The sequence below is a fragment of the Drosophila persimilis genome, unplaced genomic scaffold (assembly GCF_003286085.1).
Source record: "Drosophila persimilis strain 14011-0111.01,24,50 unplaced genomic scaffold, DperRS2 tig00000431-arrow-pilon, whole genome shotgun sequence".
In the NCBI taxonomy this organism is placed as follows: domain Eukaryota; kingdom Metazoa; phylum Arthropoda; class Insecta; order Diptera; family Drosophilidae; genus Drosophila; species Drosophila persimilis.
Window position 1 is genome coordinate 6,222,511 of NW_020825312.1, and position 22,222 is coordinate 6,244,732.

General features: G+C 46.0%; 2 protein-coding genes across 2 annotated transcripts in view; one reads left to right on the top strand and one right to left on the bottom strand.

Moving 5' to 3' along the window:
* Positions 1-16,504, bottom strand: part of LOC6596933 — a 79,581-nt gene extending 63,077 nt beyond the window's left edge. Inside the window, exons 1-3 of the mRNA XM_026989450.1 lie at positions 15,691-16,504; positions 14,753-15,118; positions 13,560-13,716 (exon numbers count right to left, since the gene is read on the bottom strand). Coding sequence (XP_026845251.1) covers positions 13,560-13,716; positions 14,753-15,118; positions 15,691-16,202 — 1,035 coding nt within the window. The 5' untranslated portion in view covers positions 16,203-16,504. The remainder of the gene's footprint in view (positions 1-13,559; positions 13,717-14,752; positions 15,119-15,690) is intronic.
* LOC6604029 (pupal cuticle protein 20) lies at positions 1,755-2,755 on the top strand. The gene is made up of 3 exons (XM_026989452.1): positions 1,755-2,079; positions 2,345-2,578; positions 2,638-2,755. Exons 1-3 carry the CDS (start codon positions 1,769-1,771, stop codon positions 2,753-2,755), a joined length of 663 nt encoding a protein of 220 aa, XP_026845253.1. The 5' UTR covers positions 1,755-1,768.
* Positions 16,505-22,222: the final 5,718 nt, after the last annotated feature.

A 22,222-nucleotide genomic window follows, 5' to 3' on the forward strand; every position in this document is an offset into this window, starting at 1 on the left:
CGCTTTTATTTGATATGCTCATCATTTATTATTGATAATTAATGGAACTTTGGTCAGTTTTTGCTGCCTGCCTGTTGCCTGTTGCTTTTGCTGTTTATTATTAACTATTATTGAGCAGCGCCAGCGAGCAATAACAAATTCGATGCGATTATCATAATAATTGCGGATATACATACCAAGCAAAAGAATTGAGTTGAAAACGAGTAGAATTCAATTTGTACCATGGAAAATCCGGAGAATACATAACAAGCCATTGAGAACCAGTTTCGAGTTCTGTTTTTGGCTTCAACTGCACTCCGTCCGCAGGCGATGATGTTGCAAAAGTATTTTTAAACTTTAATCCCACCTGAATTGAACTGGGAACGGGTAATGGGGAACAGCCGGTGTACTCTGGGGATCGTAATGGGAAAGATGAGCTACGTACGCCCCAGAACCAGAACCGAAAGTAAAAGTTATCCATCTTGACGAGTATTTGCGAGTACATTCTGCGATCGATCTTAGACGCTGACCCCCAGAGGGTAATACACCCATTTATCTTCATCAGAATATTCAGAGTTCACAAATCCACAGCGGAATCCCTTGGATTGTGTGCTACTGTTTCTTTGGGGTTATCCATATCCACACCGACATCCACCACAGATCTTAATCGTCATCATCTGTTCATCAACATCAGCTCACCCCATCTTCGTTGATTGTCCAGCTCCAAAGTTGTTTTGATAGAATCCGAGAAGCGGCAACGTTTGTTGTAATGGCCCTCGAGTGTGAGGGCATTTTTGGGTAGCTCGAGAGCCACTCGATCCACTCGATCCACTCGATCCACGAACCGGAACTCCGCATAAGTGTGTTTTTCTACTCTTCGCTTTTTGGATTTCTGCTAATAATAGCAGACAGAAGCGTCTTTCCGAATTTCTAACAAAGGGGAATAGGCTGGAACCTTTTCCCCACACAAACACCCAAACACCCACATAAGCATCGATCAACGGATCTACAGATCTTAAGATCTATGCTTTTAGATTGGTTTTTAGGGCTTTAGGATGGTTAGGTCTTAAGCCCCTTCTCCGACTCCTGGAAGACTACGCCACTGACTGGCGGAGAGCCCCATGGCAGAGTGGCAGAATGGATGCCATCGTTGCCATTGCTATAATTAGTTTAGCCGCAGCATTTTGACCAAGTGCCAAGTGGCATGTACCGCACAGCGGGTTGCCCTCCAACCTCCAACGCAACCGCCCCGACCCGACCCGACCCATCAAAGGAGAGACACAACTCTTATAGCCACAAGACCCAAGAACAAGACACATTCCATGAAGGAGACGACACTCTGAGGAGAGGCAGAGAGAAAAAGCGAAGGGGCGAAAGAGCGAAAGAGGGGTGCAGCGAAGCGAGAAACTATTCCAAAAATTGTTCGTTGGTGCAGCGGCAGTCGCGTCTGCCTTTGGCTAATTAAACGCCCAAAAAACAAACACAAACCGGCAAAAAAGCGTCGAAGAAGTTGAACAAAAAACAATTAAAATTGAGCATAGCTCCAGTGGCTGTCCATGTGTATGTGTGTGAGTGTGTGTGTTAGCCGGGCCAATATCGTGGTCGAGACTATAAAGCCAAAACGCTTCGACAGAGCCAGCAACAGTCGCCGTTCAAGCGTTCCCCGCGCTCCATCTGTTCCATCTGCTGCTCTTCTGCCACTCCACTACGGCCATTATTTTTGGTGATCTTTTTTGTTGTTGTTCTTGTGCCTTTTTTTGTGTGTGTGTGTGATTCGAGTGCGTGCAGCATGTGGCGCTCTCTGCTGACCATTGCCAGCCTGCTCCTGGCCGCCCCAGCCTCCACTCTGGCCGGACGCCTCAGCCAGCGGTATCTGCCCAGCCCCCAGCCGCAGGCCTCGCAGCTCCACTACCACGGCGTCAGTGGACAAGGACATGCACGCCCTGCAGCCGTACACGGGGCCGGTGCCGGGGCCGGTGACGGGGCCGGTGCCGGGGCCGTTGCCCCCTCGGGCTATCAGCGCCAGCAGCAGCAGCAGCCGCAGATTCCCATCGTAAGGAGCGACTACCAGAGCGATGCCAATGGCAACTACAACTTTGGGTGCGTACCGTACCGTATCCCACGGGGAAATCTCTCCAAAACTCAGAACCCAAGCCACAGCCTTACGAAATTAGAGCCACGCCAAAACAACAACTACAGACAACCAGACCCATCCAAAGGCATATTCTGACAAAAAGTAGTTCCATTGCAAGCCATAGCGCAAAACCACATCTGAATCCCGTTCCCAAGCTCCCCAGCTTCAAGCCACCTCAGAACTAATCGAAATCGAAATCCAAATTCAATGACTCCTGCAATCTTCCCACAGCTTCGATACGGGCAATGGCATTCATCGCGATGAGACCGGAGAGTTCCGTGGCGGATGGCCCCATGGCTCGCTGGGAGTGCGCGGCTCCTACTCCTACACCGGGGACGATGGCCAGCAGTATACGGTGAACTACAAGGCGGACAAGAACGGATTCCATGCCGAGGGCGCCCATCTGCCCACATCGCCGTCAGTTCCCGCTGCTCACCGTCAGGCTCCCGCCGGTGGCCCAGCTGGGTGAGTTCTAGCCCTCGTTCCCGTTGGAAGTCCTTCAAACCCTTTTCTCCAATCTCCAGACGCGGTGCCGGCGGATCTTCGTATGGCGGCGCCTATAGGGGATCGGCCTCGTCGCATGTCCAGGCACCGAACACGCGGTATCTGCCGCCGGGCTATCGTCAGCGTAGACACTACTAAAGGCACTGACATCCGACACACGATCCTTCACCCGATCCCTTTTTATCCTGTACATTCCAAATAAATTGACAATAAATTCCCCCACACCCCACAAACACTCGATGCAATCTAGGATGCAGTCATTTGAGGTGGAAGTCCATCAACAAATTCTACAACAAGTTCGACTGAAGGACTTGTAATTATAGTACGAGTATGTCCCATAATCAATGCCCATGATGATCTGCGATTTTTCCACCGCCCACACCAGAACCCAGCAGCAACACAAACAGAAACAGAAACCGCCTTTGTATCTAATTTGGGGGAACAACTTCTTGGCCACGCCCCAGAGCGTTGGCAAAAGAGCACATGGGGGCCCGCCTTTTTGCTGTTCACCTTTTTTGGCCTTTGACTTTTGCCGAAATAAAAGAGGTTGCCAATACAAACACAAACACAGACGCAGACCCAGAACCAGACCCAGAGCCAGACCCAGACTGAGCAGAGACAGAGGGCCCCAAAGAGGGCTGATTAATATGCAGTTAAGGAGTTATACGAGTCGTAAAGTCTGCAATCAAAACAAGCTCAATCCCTGCCTCCTTGCCTCCTTTTCAGCCATCCAGCGGAGAAAACTCGAACTTTTTTTGGCCATTCAGGCGACAATGGCATTAATCATAAGTAAAGCCAACTTTTCCCATCGTCTGCGGCTCTGTCGCCTGTCGCCTGTCTCCTCCTCTTGGCTTCCATCTGTGAGGAGTCTCCTCCTTCTCCTCTTCAGCATGTCAGCAACTTCGCGGATTGCGCTAAAGAGCCAACAGACCCAACTGCCATCCCGATTTGGATTGAATGGTCCTTGCATATGGCATATTGTATTACAGAATAGGATCGAACAGATCCATCTGTTTTAAGAATCAATTAATACCAGCTGAAATATACATATTATTTTCGCTTGAAATTTGTTGGCTCTGTGTATGGATACTATATCCAGTGATTGTGGCTATATCTTTGTAAGAAGGGCATATTTAATTGCGAAGAAGTTCGGTTCGGTTCATTCATTTCTTGGCGAGAACGGGCTCTCTGTTCTGTAAGCTGCCGTCTGTAAGGAAGGGTACGGTTAGACCGCACAAAAAACCGAAAAAATGTCAACCGCTGAGCCTTTTCAAATGCAAATGTCCCATTCCTTTCCCTTTCCCTTTCCCATCTCTATCTCTGCTATCCCGTGCTCCCCCGTCTCCTCTTCCTGGGAAGCTCTTTTCTTCCATTGTCTCTGAACTTTCTTCTGCTGCGTTTTTTTTTTCGGGTTTGTTTTCGCTGATTTTCCCTCAGTCTTCTTCCTTCGGCTATTCTTGTGTCGCCTTCCTCTCAATCTCATTCACTTTTCTTCCTTTTTGTTTGCCTCTTTCTGGGGCGTTTAGCATTCGCATTCCGTTTTAGCATTAATTAAAATTACACAGAATCGCTTGGGGCAAACGACGGCGCGGAGATTGTGGTGCACGGAATGGGAACGGGAATGGGAATGGGAATGGGGCAGGATGTTCTCATAAATTAAAGGCGCTTATGAATTTTATAAATTATTTTCCATGTTGCGGCCTCGCTTGGGAAGATGAACAATGGCTCAAGGGGGGCACATATACAGCGTATGTATGTGTATGTGTGTGTGTGTGTCGTGTATGCCTGTCTGTCTGCGTTGCCAGCGCCTGAAAGTAGGCAGCGTTTATTGAATTTCATTAACGTGTGAACTGGGGACGCTTCGCCTACGCCTACGCCTCCGCCTCCGCCTCCGCTCCCAGGGATCCACTGCAATCATTTGCATGCATGTCTGTGCATGTTTAACTACATGTCGAGTGAACGGTTTCCCCCGTCCCTTGCCCTTTTCTTCCCCCCCTCGACACCTTCGATGAACTCACTTAATTTTATGCCAAAACAATGACACGCCATAAATTTAAACGGATTTGGCACTGCTCCGCCGGCGAACGGCAACGGCAACGGCAACCCTTAGCTAAGGGATGGCGCCGGGGGCGTTGTAGGTCAGAGCACCACGAGATTGCCGCGGTGGGTGTGCGAAGGCGGGGGGCGTAGCAGGGAGACTGACACTCTCGAGCGGCACAAGCTTGTGCCCATGTGCATCGAACTCCCCATCAAAATGGAGCATTTATGGAGTGAAAGAAGCACTGGGAACACCTGTCCTGCCCGTATAAACCCTAGGATCTCGAAGATATCAAATACATTTCTAGTGCTGTGATGTTTAAGCCGAACCTTTATCGGAAGTAAGGCTTCTTCTAGTCCCATACAGTCCCATTTCCTTTTGACTACATTGAATGAATAACAATTCAATAAGAGTCGGAATAAGGAAAACAATTTTTCAGCAGGACTTTTGATGACACTTTACTGACCCCAGATGATCCTCATTTGCCGTATCCGAGTAGTTTTTTTTTGAAGATCATCCTTAAAAAATATCTCTTTCATCTGGAGATCGGAGATCCTTCTCAAGCTCTTGCCCTACGAAAGATCATTCATATTCACATGGAATACATGGAGTACTCATACGGTGCATACCGTTAAAGCTTCCGGCACGGCACCAAGCTCGAACTTAAAGCTTGCTGGAGTTCGTGTGCGTTGTGTGTGCGAGTGAGTCCCTGGAGACTCGAGGAGGGTGGCCTGGCGCCACCTGCCGCTTGTCTCAGTCAATTTCAATGTTAATCCACCTGTGCGAGAGCAGGATGGATGTACATCTGTTTGTGTGAGCAAGAGAGAGAGTGAGTGAGTGTGTTTTGATATTGATATGGCAGTTGCACGCACAAGACGCCGCCACGCACTCTCCCAGTCTGCCCCCTCTATCATCCTCTTCCGCGAGTAACATTGAAGCCCTCCGTTACATTATTTAGCTTTAGCTAAAGCTCTCTCTCTCTCTCTCTCTCTCTCTCTCTCTCTCTCTCTCTCTCTCTCTCTCTCTCTCTCCCTCTTTTCCCTCTCTTAATGTCTTCATCCCTCCGGGCTCTGGCTTCTGTGTCCTGTGTCCTGTGTCCTGTGTGCTGGGTGAGTCATCGTCATTGGCAATGCGAGAACGTTGTAACCCGTCCCAACGGACATCATTTTCATTAAAATTTTAATAGTCCCTGCCCTCCTCAGTGAGTGTGTGTGCTCCTCCATCTTGTCCCCCCACCTGCTCCCCACTTGCTTCCTTCCGACAGTGAGTGCATAACACGTAATATTATAAATTTAAGAAGTTATGGGCGAAACTAAAGTGCTCTGGGCACTCTGTGGGGGGGAGGCGAGAACGGAAGGGTTTCCTTCCTTCGACTGGGGACTGGGGGCCACAACTTTGTTTTTAGTTGTTGCATAAGAAATGTGGGAAAAGTCGAGAATGTGGTTCATGCAATTGTCAGAGCAGAGGGCAGGAAGGGAGCTAAACTAATCAAAAGTTAATTGATTAGCAACGTTGTCGAAGAGCGCGATGGACAGGCAGAGAAACTCAGGACAAACAAATTGATTAGCAAAGAGAAATATAAATAGAAATAAAAGGAGAGTTGACAGTGAAGCTGAGAGGATTTTATGATCCAAAAAGAAAACATCAGATCAGCAAGAATAGAAGAGAAAAGCCACAAAGGTCTTCCCTATGCAGTTGACCATCTTAAGCTGCAATTGAACTCCATTTGAACGTTAATCCAATCCCGTTCAGCCACGACTGATAGAAGGAAGCTTAATGCTTCGATTTCGCGACTGTGACTTGAGGTGAAATCATTTTGAAATCGACTTTAAGTGATTCGAGTTAAAGAAGTTAATGTGATTCCCCTTGCATGCAGATTTATACGACACCCACACTCACAAACGATTCGTTTCAGAGCAAAATAAATCGAAGCGAAATGGAAAACAAGAATTTCCAATAAACTAATTTGCACAAAGCGCCAGGGAAACTTTTTCTGGCAGGGCAGACAGTTGACGGGAGACCTTATGGCTCCAGCGCCAGTTGGTCCCACTACAAAATCCTCGCCACTTGGTCCTCCCCCATCCGTCCATCCATGGTCCTCCTCGTCCTCCACCACTGAAGCAGTAGGAGTATGTTCGCGTATTTGTGTATGAATTTTAAGCAGCTGGAACAAATGCCAAGCCAATAAAAGGGATAAAATTGAAAAGCATCCGGGACACACGCACTTCAAAGGAGGAGGATACCTCACACCATCCCACATCCTACATCCTACATCCTTGTGTGTGTGTGTGTGTGGGTGTGTTGGCCACACTGGGACGTGTTAACGGCCAACGGTATTCACTGGCTGGCAATGTAATTGTAACTCCTCGCCACTCACAACCCGCCCCCTCCCCCTCCCTGTCCTTCTCCACCCTCCTTATTCCTACTGAAATATTCACCAGAAAATGCCCCGACAGTTTGGAGCATCTTGCGTGCGTATTTGGTATAATAAATTAGCATCGCGTCTCGTATTATTGACTGGATTTTGAATAATAACACACAAAGGACCTCCCGGAGTAGAGTCGGAGCGACGAGAATGCTGAACCGCTGAAGGTGCAGCCTCCGAGGCGAGGCACCCATCTAACTGTAACTGTAGCCCCAGCGACAAATGGAGAAATCGAGATGGAAAACCCAGGGAGCACCCAACTAAGAGTAATACCAGCAGGCCCCGGCACAAAGAAAGGGCCAACTGATACATTCCCCATAGAGTGGGTAGGGGGGGAGGGGCATATGGGGGCTCAGCACAATTGCGCACATAAATTTAGTGCGGCACACAATGCGGAAGGGAGACAAATGTATGCTACACTCAAGTCTTTTGCATTACGCGGTGGATTACTGCTTGGAATGGAATGGCCTGGCACGACGCTGAGCTGCTGAAAGTCGCACATTTAAGAACGATGGGAAAGAAGTCACTCTATGGCAACAATGGAAATGAAACATGGCAATCAATGCTGCTGCCATCTTGTATCAATTCTTCATGAGAAATGTAAGAGTGAGAGACTGATAGGACTCTGATCTCTGATCAAAATCAGGGATCTGCATCTCCAGCTGTCTATCGTGGAACTATCGCTCTCCGCGTAGCTTCATGTCTGATATCTCCAAAAATACAAAGTGAATGTGATGGTGGAAAGGATGCACCGGAAGGATGCTAGTGTTCTCTGTAATGGATGCCGATTAATATGTGGAAAATGAAACGTATCAAGCCCTCAATCACACACAACACATTTTCTTAGGCCCTTGATTTGATTCTTTGTATTATTATTTTATTATCAATCCACAAAACCCATCAGACTCCACTGCTTCTGGGATTGTTCATTTTGAAAGTTTCCCTTTCCTCTCTCCTTTATTATTCAGAATTGTTTATTTCTTGCGATTTGCCTCATGTGGAAGGGGACGCACACATGCACCATCCAACGTCTCCCTCCCTGGCCGTAAAATCCCATTTGAATGTATTACAAGCTGGAAATGTTGCACAGAAAGCGCCTGGAACGAATGTTGCCGCCATGAATTATTTAGAGCGCCAACTGGCTGGAGCGCTACGGCAGTGGCATTGAGCTACCACCCAATCTGCAGCTCCTTCTTCCTTCTCTCATGCGAGTGTTTGATTAAATTTGTAGGAGAGACCGTGGGTGGGCGGGTGGCTGGAGTTGGCACAAGTTTAGGGGCATCGGAAATTAACTCGTTTTATGGTGCCCCCTTTCATTGAAACTATTGCAAGACGGCAGGTAGGAGTGGCAGTGGCATGGGGGTTACCTCGAGCTACTTAATGCCACGTCCAAGGGGTCAAAAGAGAGACAGACGGGACAGCACGAGGCGCGGACGGAGTGGAGGCCAGGCCTTCATTTCTTGCAGATTGCTGACTGACAAGGCAATTCCACGTTATTGCCAACAATAATTCACACGCAACAAACGGCAGGCAGGCAGGCAGGCGACAGAGCAGGGTGCGGGGTAAGGCAGGGAGCATGGGGCTTCACAGGACACCAGAAGGGTGGCAATCAACAATTGTTGCATGAATAAAACGACAAGCGGACAGGACATTGGGGCTAATGATTGCCAGCGCACACAGATCACTGAGCAATCTCCGCCGGAGCAGCACCGGGGATGGGACGAGATGGGATGGGAGCATGTCGGCTCTAATGCTCAAAATTGTGCCATCAAAAATAATGCGTAGGCGGGTAATGTCCGCCCCGTACCCGTGTACCCCCATGGACCCCACAACAAGGAGCCACTCGTTCCCCGAAGATAACGCATTAGATGATGGAAATTATCCGGGACAATGAGAGGAGAGGCGAGAGATGGAGACGGCTGTCGACAGTCCATTGTGGCACGCAGGGAGACGGGAGGATGGGAAGAGAGTGGCAGTGGGTTCTCCGAAGCGGTTGACTTGAGAATGGGCCAAAGGTGAACAGTGACAAATGGAGGAGCAACAGAGAAGAGAGTAACGGACACGGACGGGACGGAATGGAACGGAACGGGACATGAATGAAGGGACCAAAATGGGCGAAAACTCTTGCGCACATCTTGAGAAATGGATACCCAAAAGATAAGACTTTAGGGGTTTGGGCATAAAAAATAATATATTACATCGAATCCATAAACATAGAGCCAATTTCAATTAATATTAGCCTTGGGAACTCGTATTTTCAATTAAAACCCGAGCAGAAGCAAAGAAATGGCTGCGATTAGTAGGAGGATTGGATTGATTTGTAACAGAGATGTACTGAAAGAAAGGAATCGATGTCGAAGATTGTTAAAGCATCAAATATTGAAGGGATCCAACAGAGTATATAGTACGTGGGGAAACTTTTTTACAAGAAAATAAAGATGGCCACTAAAGATTGATTCAGTATCAGAATTCCAGCCTCAAGAACATTGAAGTCTATCAATCATTGGAAAGAAATAAATAATCTATCCCACAGATTAGTATCTATAGATCGATACATTTCTGGACACTCTTTCAATGCGTACCTCTTAATCAAATCCTGGCAGAGTCCGAAAGCCCAAAACCCAATTAACATACAAACATTAAATTTATATTGAATCAATTCGCAATCTTTGAGGTCAATCTCATTTCAATAATTGCATTCGAGTCAAGAAAAGTAAACCGAACCGAGCCGGCAGCCACCGAAGGCAAAACCAATTCCCAAAACAAGAATCCAGAAATCCCACTTCCCCCCATTGCCCGTAAACCCTTGAATGATGTGATGGGACATGATGTGTGCCCTGCCCCCTGCCCTGCGTTATGAAAACAATTTTCAAGTTTTTATTAACATGGCAGTGGAGTGGGCTGAAGTTGGGTTGAACTACTTAAGCTGCCAGGGAAAATTTCAAGTGCCATTTGTCTTTGGCTCTCTGGTGCTGGTGCTGCTTCTGGCTTCCGCAGTTTTTGCATTATTTCTTGTTGCTGGCTTCATATTGGGGAAAATCCAATTGACAGCGACAGCCACAAGTGGCTGGGGGATTGGCGGCTTGGGAGTTTACAGATATACTCGTAGGAGATAGGAGTCTGGCATGCAGGTATTCAAGCTTCCCCGCATTATTAGTGAGAGTGCCCCACGTGAGCCTCGTGAGACACGTGAGCCACGGCGGCTCACGTGACACTTGTCACTGTGCGTCTTGGGGTACATAAATCAATGCTCTGTGGGTTGAGGTGGATGTGGTTTGCTTGGAGCTGCCACACCTGATAAATCCATCAAAATCCATTCCATCCGGAAGTCCCAGCAGTCAGAAATTGAATCGGGGAAATGGGACTGCCTCTTGCGAATGGGGATTGGTGAATGGGGAATCGAGGGATGTTGTGGGGGAAAAGCAAGAGGTCCGGAAACGAACAAAAAGAATTTTGCATACCCTGGCTGAGAGTCGTATGGTTTTAAACTAAAACTGCTCTGAATGTCCTTGAAGAATTGATTGAATATTTGCCTATTTGATCTGCCTAGATATGGCTGGGAATGCTGGAGGTCCCAATCTGCTTCATAAGATCTATTAGATATATTTGTAAAATATGTAGTGCCCGAATAAGAGATCGAAGGAGAGTCTGAGCCAAAAGAAATCTACCTTAACTTCTGTCAAGTTTCGGTGGTGTCCCAATGCTCTCGAAGAAACGACGACGAGACGAGCCTTTTTAGGGTATTTCTTGCTTCGAAATTGGAGTCCCCTGTCCCTCCCGAGCGAGTACTGCTTATTTATTTATCGAGCGAATTGTTGCAGGTGAGGCAAAGTTTGGATTCTGTTTCGGTTTCGGTTTGCTGTCCACGCAGCTTATCGAAACGGACAGCTGACAGTTGTACATGCTCGTCCGAAGTGGAGTGGAGTAGTTACAGGAGGACGAGGAGCAGGACACGGACATGGCTTACACCATGGGATACGCTATTGGATGATGATGAGCCAGCGAGACAGCGAGACAGCGATTTGAAGTGCTCTGCAGACAGCAGAAACCGCAGCGTACTTAGACGGCTGATAAATGGTTGCCTGTCACTTAGCCGCCCCTTGATGGAGTACTCCACCAAACACCCACCCACCCAGTCACCCAAACGTGCACAAACCGCACAACGGCAGCGGCAGACAAATCCGCCTTGAGGCGTGCTAAAAAATAAAACAAAATTGAAGTTTTGAAACGAGAAATCGCATTATCGGACCTGCAGCTGGACCGAAGTGGTGGCCTGGTCGCGGGACAACTCCTGAAAATGTCATGCATTTGTCATGTCCACTTGCTGGCTGTCGGTGGGTGAGTGTTACTCGTATATTTAATTGCCTTGAGGATGGTTTATTCAGGGACTAACTAAAACTAAACAATTTGCTGAGTAAACAGTTCAACATTAAAAAGGATCTTTTGAAATCCCACGAAACCTTCAGGTTTCATCTACGCACTGCTTGACTGGCTTTTGTCACGATGGAACACGAACCAAACGCACTGCTTGATTGATCCCTTGTTTCTGAAGAGAAAAGCGAACCAATCCTTCAGGTTTCAGCATTGCACTGCTTGGTCGATTGTTTGTTCAAAAGAGAAATGAACCATCTATGCACCTGCTTGATAGATTGCTCATAACGGCTAGAACTAACCATTTCAGTCATTGAACTGCTTATAACTGTTTTAGGTTTCCGGGGTGTCCTGCTTGTACCTGCTTGTACCCTTTTCTCTAAGGCAAATCGAACAAAATCTTCAACCAATCTTTAGCCAATAAACAGATATTAGTTCCTCGATCTCGCTGAAGCTGAAGCACTGAGCTGGTTGTGGCTAACATCCACATGTGGGAGACGTGCCAATGAGGCAGAGATCGGTTAAGTACTCAAGATTTGCCAGCGACAAAGGACAGTTCTTCTCATCTCATATTAAGTATTCCTCCTTCATTCCTTAGAGTAGCTCGCGCAACGGAGTAAGGAGTTTTACGACATATCCAATAATGCAGATCACGTAGCTGGAAACGCATTGTGATACAAGTTCTTGAAGTTATTCAAGGTCGGGCAGCGCCCAAATGACTGAATCACCCAACATCATCAGTTTGGTCAAAAACTATGGCTGATGTCCAGAAGGTACAGTTGCGACAGCCTGCAGACGTATCATGAGGCCATAGATGCCTACGATTTGGGCGTTTCCTGCTGCAACAATTCCTGCAGTTTCTGTGGCGTAACGATCTCCCGTTTCTCCAAAAAGTATTTCTTCAGTTCGGTGTCGTCGGTCACATTGTCGACATCGGCCGCATCGTGTCTGGCCACATCCATGACCATCAAATAATACTAGAATATTTTGTTTGTTTTGTAAAGCTTTCGTCTCTTAAGACCATGATCTGATCCCACATATAATGCAGTGTCTTTATGGCCTCACGGGCTCACAAAAAAGTCTTATCTAACGATAAAATTATTTTAAATTATAAATTTTACTGATAATATGTTTATTTGTACATTTTCCTTGGTTGATTTTTGATCTGCTATTTTTGTTGCTATTTTTTCCCACCACTAGGCCCCTATGAAAAAAAAAAAAAAAACTGCACCGCCAGCAAAACGCAAGGACTCATAACTCAGCCCAGCCTTTGTGTAAACCGGCCATGGAACACTACCTTTAATTTCTTAAAATTACCCAACGCCTGAACTCAATCTCCTTGAAATTAAAAAAACAGTCGATATACATCACTCAATCTTGAATATTCCTATTTTGCTCCTCAATTACAACACGTACTAACTTTAATCATGTTTAAATAGTAATTATTCCTCTTGCTAGACCCCGGGCCTGCCTAAGGTTCTATTTCAATTTAACTTTGTTATCGGCTGGGGCCCCCCGTGGAGCATTTTTGGCTTCCAAATCAAATTCGACGCTCAATTAAAATTCAATTTGTTGCGCGCCCTTAATTAGATTCTCTCACACCCCTGGCACTGGCACTGGCACTCAGTGATGGATGGATGCAGGAGGATACGGATAGGGATGGGGTCAAAGGGGGGATTGAACTTTCCTCCGAGGCAGCCATCTTTCAGACAGACAGCGCCACCTGAGACGAAGTCAGCCAGCGGACCCATGCCCCCACCCATTCGTATGCCACTCTGCAGAAAGTGGCAGCGCCACTAATTATTGTGCCCGACTCTGCTTTGGCTCTCTTTTTGGACACTTCAATTAGGTGTAATCTATGCGCATAAATTTCCAGCGCAGCGCAGCGGCACGATTGATGGCATGCAACATGTGGCGGTCGCCGTCGTCGTCGCCAGCCCTCAGGGCTAATTGTTTTCCACCATTCCCCACGCACCCCACAATTCCCCGGTTTCGTTATTCCACATTCCGTATTCCCTTTTTTCTTATTCAATATCCATCCGGTCAATGGCCGTCCTGTCGCAACAGTGCCAAAGGAGTATGTACGCTTTGCCACATACTGTACTCACCTGCTTCTGCAATGTGTTGGAGAGCTCCTGGAGGCACTCCTTGCGCTCGAAGCGCTCGAACTTGAAGCTGTTGGAGCGGTAGAGCTCGTTGTCCTCCCGCCTCCGGTTGCGGCACAGGCGGCGCGTGATGATGTTGCCACTCCCACTCAGCCGGGGTCTGTCAAAGGTAATTCAATTTTTACGGATTAGTCAAGTGTATATGGTAATTATTTCATCATTAGAGATTTTATCGATTCATTTCTGATTGGTTTTCAAGTCATAACAAGCTGAGGGTTCTTTAGAAGCTAAATATAGATATAGCTACATATATATGAACGATCGTTCAAAGCAGAATTCTTTCTAAAGAAAACTCTAATTAAAGATTAAGATCTAATTAAGATCACTGCATCGATGGAGAATCGATGGTCTGCAATGAATAGTATCAGATATTATCTGAATAAGGAGTTTACTATCAAGCAAATGTCTAAAATTCTCAGGGGAATTCCCACCCCGGGGAACGATGCTGAGATTTGGGTTATTGGACGAGATTTCATCGCCGTACTCTCTCTTGGTGTTCCATCGTTAGCCCTTCATTACCCATCAGAAAAATAAAAAAAAAACGAACTATCTAAGCCACCCAAATAGGACGAGTGGCAGCAGTGGGGCTGGGCTGCCCCAATCCCAGGCACAGCCACAGCAACAGCAATAGCAATAGCAATAGCCATATCATACCCGGAGCTCGTTAGCTGGCGCTTCATTAAAATTTCACACATTTGGGGGCCTGGTAAAGAAAACTTTGCTCCATTTACCTTATTGCCAGGCGGCGACGACGACTACAACGATGCGTCCGCCGGCTTAAAGCCACAGAAAAGTTGAAGGCAGAAAATTTAAAACGGAATGGAACGGCGACCCACTTTGCATTTGGGTTCATTCAACGCCCGCTTCGGGCTTCGGGCTCCGGGCACTTCAATGAAGACCAAGTGAACCCAATCCCAACTCTACCGCAAGGAAAACAAATGAAAAACTAGGGAAAGAGGGTACAGCGTAAGAGCGAGTGGTGGGCTAGGAGGAGGTGCAGTAGGAGTAGGTGTAGAAGTAGGAGTTGGAGTTGGAGTTGGAGTTCCCTCTGCGGCAAACAAAAGCACAAGCCACTGGAGCAGACTCAAGTGGCAGCCACTTGGTGGCATCCACTTGTAACTCCAGATGCCACTCACCCGCAGGGCTTGCAGTGCGTCATGTGCAGATCCCAGTTGAGGTGGAAGTTGAACATCCGCAGCTTGGCCACCGCTCGCTGCCGCAAAGAGATGTCCGGCTGGGCCACAGCCCCGGCCCCAACAGTGGCAACGGCAACGGATCCGCCTCCTACGGCAGCACCACATCCAGATCCAGATCCACCGGCCGCTGTCAGGGTGGGTGCTCGCTGGGGATTGGGATACATCATCACGGTACCGCTGGGCGCTGAGGTAGCGAAGAGGCGACGCGAAGAGCCAGACCCTCCACCGCCGGCGGCTCCGTGGCCATGGTGCCCGTGACGATAGTACTGGTGGTGGTCCTTCAGAGTGTAGAAGCCGCCGGAAGATCTGAAACGAAGACAAAACAAGATAGTATAAGATCTAAAGAGACTCCGAATCGTATAGTAAACCAATGTGAAAGGATCTAAGGGGAATAAAGTGGGAGCAATGCATACTATAAAGAAACATGGAGCGGTACATAAATTGATAGTTCAATAATTCGCAAAATGTGCCATAGTCGTGTATTAATAGAAAGAAACACAGAATCACAGAGCTGCTCGTACTCGTATACTCGTAGAAGCAGAGTTTCAGAGAAGATTGTAATCATTCAAATATAGGGAGAACATCAAACGAAGAGATCTGTGTGAGTCACTCGAATCCACTGAGCACCGCTCCTATATATCCCTTATATATTTGATCATGAATGAAAAGGTTCTGCATCCATTTTAGAAATCATATACCCCTAAGCTAGTCGTAAAATACAAGAGAAAACTTGTCTAAACATGAGGTGTTTATGAATGATTCTGAATGTAGTTTGATATTAGATTGAGATTATGGACTATCCTATTTAGGAAACAGAATGATGGAGGAACCTCTTCGAGTATACTCGTCAAGATCCCATCCCCGGTTTGGACACTTACGACATATTATCGCCGCTCGGATCGCCCACGCAACTGGTGACGGCTCCCATGCCACCGCCGCGTCGGGGCCGGCTCTTGCGCCTGCGTCGCCGACGCCGCTCCGAGGAGGCGGTCCGCGTCTGCAGGACATGCTGGCTGAGCGACTTGCTGGCGCCGCCGGATACCGGCAAGGTTTGGCCGCTGCTGGCCAAACGCCGCCCGGTGGCATTGCTGCCTCCTTTGGCAGTGACAGTTGCAGTCGTTGCCGCCGCACTAGCGGCAGATGCCGCCCCTCCGGACGTCGCTGCTGCCCCGGGCAATCCCTGAACGGCAACTACCAGCTGCCCATCGCCGAACCCACCCGCCGAGTTGATGGTATCGGTCGACTGTGGTGTGGCGGCATTGGCTCCACAGACGATGGCGACGGCGGCACCACCGCCACTACTGACGCTGCCAGCATTCGGCTGCTGTTGCTGGTTCTGGGATTTCGTGTTGCGCAGGCTGTGGTTGACTTTCCGCCACATGCGTTCCATGTTCTTTGTGTGAGTGTGGTTTTGGTGGTTCCTTGTGGTTCCTTCCTGGGGAGGGTTTTGGTTACCTTTTCCTATGCAATTTCAGCTACCTACGAGGATTGGGGATCTAGGGACCTCCTCCGGGTGCCGTTGCCTTCGCCTCTGGCACTCCTCCTTCAGTAGGGCGTATTTTTCGATGTCTTCTCAGTTTTTGGAGGCGATGGCAATGGTGTTGGTGCTGGTTGTGGGTTTCTTGGAATTCATTTGCGCTACCTGTCCTTTTCTCTAACAACATTCTCACTCACTCGCACTCGCATACACATTTACAAAAAAGCTACGTAGCAGGAACTATACATTGTTTATTAAATTTATTGTTGATTTTTTTGTTTTCTTATTTTTTTTCACGATTGTTGGTATAGCCTAATGTCGATCGTTGTTGAGTATATAACCATTTTATTTGTTGATGTTGTAGTTTGGATTTTCTTGTTGAATTTGATTTATATTTTATTCGTTGGTGTAATTGGTTTTGCGATTTTATTTGTTGGTGTAGTTTTAAAGTGGAGTGTTGTTGATTTGTTTTAGTTGTAGTTAAAATTTCGTTTTTTGTTGCAGTTTTAATTTCGTTATTAGTCGTTGGTGTAGTTTTAATATGGATTGTTGTTGAATTGTTGTTATCATAGTTGGTTTTTAGATTGTATATATAATTTTTATATCGATATTAGTTGTTGGTTTAGTTGCAATTTCGATTTTGGTGGTTTTTTAGTTTCCATTTCGATAGCTGTTGGTGATATTTTGTTTTTTTTTTTTTATTATTGTTGCAATTAAACAATAATTAAAACTTCGATCGAAGCTGAAGGTGTTTTTTTTTTCGATTTTAGATCCTGTTCTTTTTTCTCATCGAATTTCCGCTGTCATTTCGACTGCATTTTTCTTGTATTTGCTATTTCGATTGTTCTTCTTTCATTGTTATTTCAATTTCAGTTGTTATTGTTGTTGTCTATGGAATGGCGGAAGTAGAAAACAAAGAGCATGAATCGAGTTTAGTCTCCAAACTCTCTCTCTCTCTCTCTCTCTTTCTCTCTCCATCTTATACACTCTTTCTGTCTCTGTGGGTGTGTGGGGCCCGCCTAAAAACCTTTTTGTCATGAGCTTTTAGGTTAAGCACGCGATTCACTCATATTTTGTTGTCGTTTTTGTTGCTGCTATTCTCGTTGCACTTGTGAATGAATTGTGGAATTTTTTGTTGGTCCACTAAGCCTCTCACTCTCTCAATCTCAATCTCTATCTCTTCCTCTTTCTCTCTGCTCTCCATTAACGCAAACAAAACGGGGAGACTGAGAGAGGCACACACCAACACCCCACTCTCGCACACACCTTGCGGTGACGACCAGGAAATTGCGCACGATATTTGTGCAATTTTGCGTTAATAATAAGCAATATTACGAGCGCACTCCGTAACGAGTACAGTGGGTTGCCAGCACGTTGTCAGATGCTGCTGCTAGAGATGGTCCGCCCGGTCCAGCTGCTCCCGCTCTCGCTCCCGCTGGTTTTGCTCCTGCTTCCGCTGGTGTTAGCGCCCGGCTGGCTGGCTGTTGGCACGTTGAGTCAACATGATTTCTGTTCACCAACACACACGACAAAAAAAAACACACTTAGTTGTCCCACCCCACTGCACAGTGGAACGAAACGCAGTTCAAGCTACAGGAAGAGAATTCTATAGCCGTTAAGCATCACAGTGTAGTGAAACAAAGGAGAGTCAGGTGACCCATTCGTTTTTAGGAAACTTCGGATTCTTGAACGCCTTTAAAACTTCTTTAAGCTGTGCTTTTCCTTGTTAACAGAAAAAGATATTAAAAAAAACTTGGACCTTCTTGCCCGTCATCATTGCTTTCAGAAAACAACCGCCGCGTGAGTTTTACCACTGTGCATCCCAGAGCAACCATCGCAAAAAGAGAGACAGCAAGGGCGAGATAGAGATAGAGAACGAGAAAGAGAAAGAGAAAGAGAGAGCAAGAGCGCGCTCTCGTGCGCCAGCATTCGCTCTTCGGGACGTGCGTGGGCGCAAGGCAAGGCACGGCACGGCAGTGGCGCGACAGAGTATCGTATCCTGTCAGGCTCCTGTTCTGGAGCACCCGTGCGGTGCCTCGTGTTGCCGTGTCCTGTGTATAACACAAACACGTTGCTCTGCAAAGGAATTCCATGCCATCACTTGGGAGAGGGAGAGCGAGTCGATAACAGCTCACAGATGCTTTCTCTCTCGCTCGCTTAACTGTTTCGCAGCCTCAATGAAGGTTTTTGTTGCCTACATTTTGGGGCCATCACACACACACATACACTGTCAAAAACACACACACCGATAGTTTTTTGCATACTGGAAATGGGATAAACACTTGGAGTTTTGTTTAGTTTGGTTGATATTTTAGAGTCCAATACAATCAAAATTCACACTTTTATCACACAAATCCGCTACGCCACTTGGCCAGAGGAGCAGAGCTGAAGCCGCTGCCCGTTTATTGGCAACGCGCACGCACAAATAACAGAGTGGCTCTGGCGGCGTCAGGTTACAGCAAGCGGCTGCAGACAGATTCGCGGCACGGCACGGCAGGGCACAGCACGGTACGGTTCGCGGTTCACCAGCCGAAACCTGAGCAGCACCGAAAACGAGACCGAAAATAGCCGAAGCCCAAACAGAAGCTGAAGCCAAAGCCGAAGCCGAAGCCGGAGCCGGGGAGAAAGAACCCTCTGCAGGTCGTTAAAATGTAAACATTGGGAGCAATCAAAACGTTGCCGGGCCTTGCAGGAGAAGAGCAGCGCAGGGGTGTTGAATGAATATTGATGCATTTGTACAAATATCGATATTGTCCTGATAGATTAATCAACTTTCTTTAAGATTGTAAAATATGTAAATGTAAAATAGTCGTTTTATTTGTATAAATTCATAAATTTATTTACACACTTGAACACTACACGATAGTTACATGTATCGATTGTTCAATCGATAGCTTCCAATTGGCAACATTTTTGTTTGCCGTGTCCTTGCACGACTGCTTTAAATATTTCGGATCTCTCGGACCTGGAAACCATCTCCAACAAGGAGCTGCTGGCCAAGTGCCTGGAACATAGCCGTCCTGCCGTCGCGGTGACCGATAGAACCCGCGTTGGCGCGCAACCATTTTGGTCTTGTCCACAGAAAAATTCAAAACTGCTGCTGATATGAAACCCTAGCGGGGAATGTAAGACTCAAAACAGCAGGAAGGTCCAAGTCGCATTGCCACCATCAGTTTCCTATGGCCTGGACAACAGATCCGACACAATCACCGGCTCCTATGTGGGCTCCCAGGCGGAAGACGGTGAAGAAAATGTGATCCAACTCCATCCACCCTGCAGACGCCTTGTCTATCAAGCTATTTCTCTCTTCGCAGCAAATTTAGCAAAGTCTAGTGTCATCACAGCTTTAAGGAGCTCCCGAGTACAAATACAGATACGGGATCGAATTCAATCGCCTATTCTTTTATTTCCAAAACAATTTACAACATGATAAGCCTTGCCCCGTTTTTCGCGTTTGATTTTGGGTTCCGTTTTGGAATCGATAGTGTTTTATCCTCTGCTTGTTTTGAGATATTTCACTAGATTTGTAGATATTGTAGCTAAATACCTAAAAACCTTTTTGGTTATATGAAACCAAAAGAAGACGAAAAACTTGTGAATGAAGAAACAGTGGACATCTGTATATTGATCGAAATTTTATCTGCCAACGGAAATTCGCAGTTTGTTGTTTTTTATTTATTTGGGTGATGTACAATTCGAGGTGTAATTAGAAATAAATTTATTGAGCATATTAAAATATGCGAAAATAATCATAACACAAAAATTCTACATGATACATGATTTCTACATGGAATTTCCCCTGCGGCGAGGTGCGCCATCTGTGGCGAAATGGCAGTACTTTGTAATTTGAATTTCAGGCCAGTCAAACCGTCTATCGATATCGAAGCAGCAGTTATTGTGCGTTTCTAAAAAAAAAAACTTCCTAATGAGAACCATTGACGACGAATCCCCAGTGATTCGCCAGCCAACCCATAGATGCAAAGTAAACTTCGCGGCAACGTAGGTGTGGTCTTGGCGAGAGTCTGGATCCAACTCTGGCCCCTGGCGTTTCCGATTCAATCCGCAAAAATAGAAAAGAAAGATATGCTTGGTCTACGCTATGAGGTCTAATTTCTTAGGTGCTTCATTAAGCAAGACAGCAACAATTTGAACGCCATTGAAGACTCCTCTGAGTGCTGTCTGTTGTGCCAACTGGGACCCGCCCACACTTAAAAACTTAAAAGGAAGGAAATATCTTTGGTAGTTTTTTTTTCGATTTTGTATAGTATTTTTAATTGTTTTGCCTGTTATCATCATCGTCAGCCTGAGCCTCAGCTCAGCCGTTCATTCCGCCAGCCATATCCATATCCATATCCTCTTGCATTAGTCGTACCACATACATATATCGCTATATATATGTATATAGTCGTGTATATATGTATATGTATGTGTATGTATGTATAGTATAAAGATTGATACTCATGCTAATTCGAATCGCCTCGGTTTTCTTCGTTTCAAAAAATGTTGGGCTATTCAATACAATTACATACGGGACCTTTAGTTGACTTTAACATTTAGTTGACATCAAACACACAAATACATATATTTTATAGTTTTTTTTGTTATTTTTCTTTTGCCTTTTTTTCGTTCTTTTGTTGTTTTGTAATATGTATCGTACTTATATAGGCTGGATGCGTTATGCGATATCTGATCTATATTATATAGCACTACTGTATTACACACACACGCACAGGTTTGTAAACTTTTTCAATTTTTTTTGTCTTAGAGTTTTTTTATGTTATAAAGAAAGTTTCGATTAGTTTCCTTCTTAGACTTAGATTGCTAAAACGTTGGTATTGGCCTATTGTATGAATTATGTACTTTTTTATACTCTAGCAGAGGGTATTATTTTCTTTTGTTTTTGTTTTTGTTTTTTTTTTTTTTTTTTTATATATGTATGTACTCGAATGTATTTTTTTGTCAATTGCGAATGTGAGATTTGTTTCTTTTTGCGGCCGCTGTTCGTAGAGTGCGGATATTGGGGATCATATTGTTTGCCTACATATCAGTATGCATATCTCTTTTGCCTTCACTCGAAATGCCTCTCTCCCTTTCACAATAGGAGAGCGATAGGGCTGATATCCCCGTTTCTTAGTGCACTGCTCCCTGCTATCCTGTTTTTTCTATTCCTTCATGTTCTTGCTAGGCTATATCACAAAATGTGTTTTGTTTCTCTTTTCTTTCCTTTCTTTGATTCACTGGATTAAGGGAGGGGAAATGGTTTTGAAGAAAACTAGAGTGCCACTAGAGAAGGTTATACAGAGATTGGCAGCTACTACTTCATTGCCATTTTGGGGCTGAGCCCTACCCAAACGAGGCAGCCACCGATCTGCAGGTTTCCGCCTCGTTAGACGAGTAGCTAACGTTGGTACTCCCGAAAAAGTAGAGTTGATAGTCTCTTCCTCAGGATAGCTTTCATTTCTATGCTCCATCCACATACGTAACATATGTATGTATGTAGCCTTCAAGAGTTCCATACATGTTCCCGCCATATATATTTATTTCTGTTTGTACGAGTATATGCACACGTAAATTGTATATTCATGAATAACCCCCTGAAAATTTCCAGTACAGGGTGTCTATACAAGGTGAGGGAGCTTTCCAGAGACCGGCTCCTCATCTGGAATAAGTACACCTTTGTTACCTCCATTGCTGTGCGCTGTTCGCTATTCGCTAGTAAAAAACCGCTAGTCGTATGTACTAAGTAATGTACTAATGCGTGTAAATTAGTTTGGTTTGGACTTGCAAAAAAGTACAGTCATGATCGACTGCACAGTCCCACACAAAACGCAGGCCGTGTACACGGACTTGGACCTGATCAAAAAACACATTTCATTAAACCCTGTGTATCCAGTGTTTTTTTTTGTTTTGGGTTGAAATGTTACCCGATTTTG

Coding starts and splice junctions, on each gene's coding strand:
- LOC6604029 (XM_026989452.1), top strand. CDS start 1,769: ATGTGGCGCTCTCTGCTGACCATTGCCAGCCTGCTCCTGGCCGCCCCA. Junction 2,080..2,344: donor AATGGCAACTACAACTTTGG/GTGCGTACCGTA, acceptor ATCTTCCCACAG/CTTCGATACGGGCAATGGCA. Junction 2,579..2,637: donor CCCGCCGGTGGCCCAGCTGG/GTGAGTTCTAGC, acceptor TCCAATCTCCAG/ACGCGGTGCCGGCGGATCTT.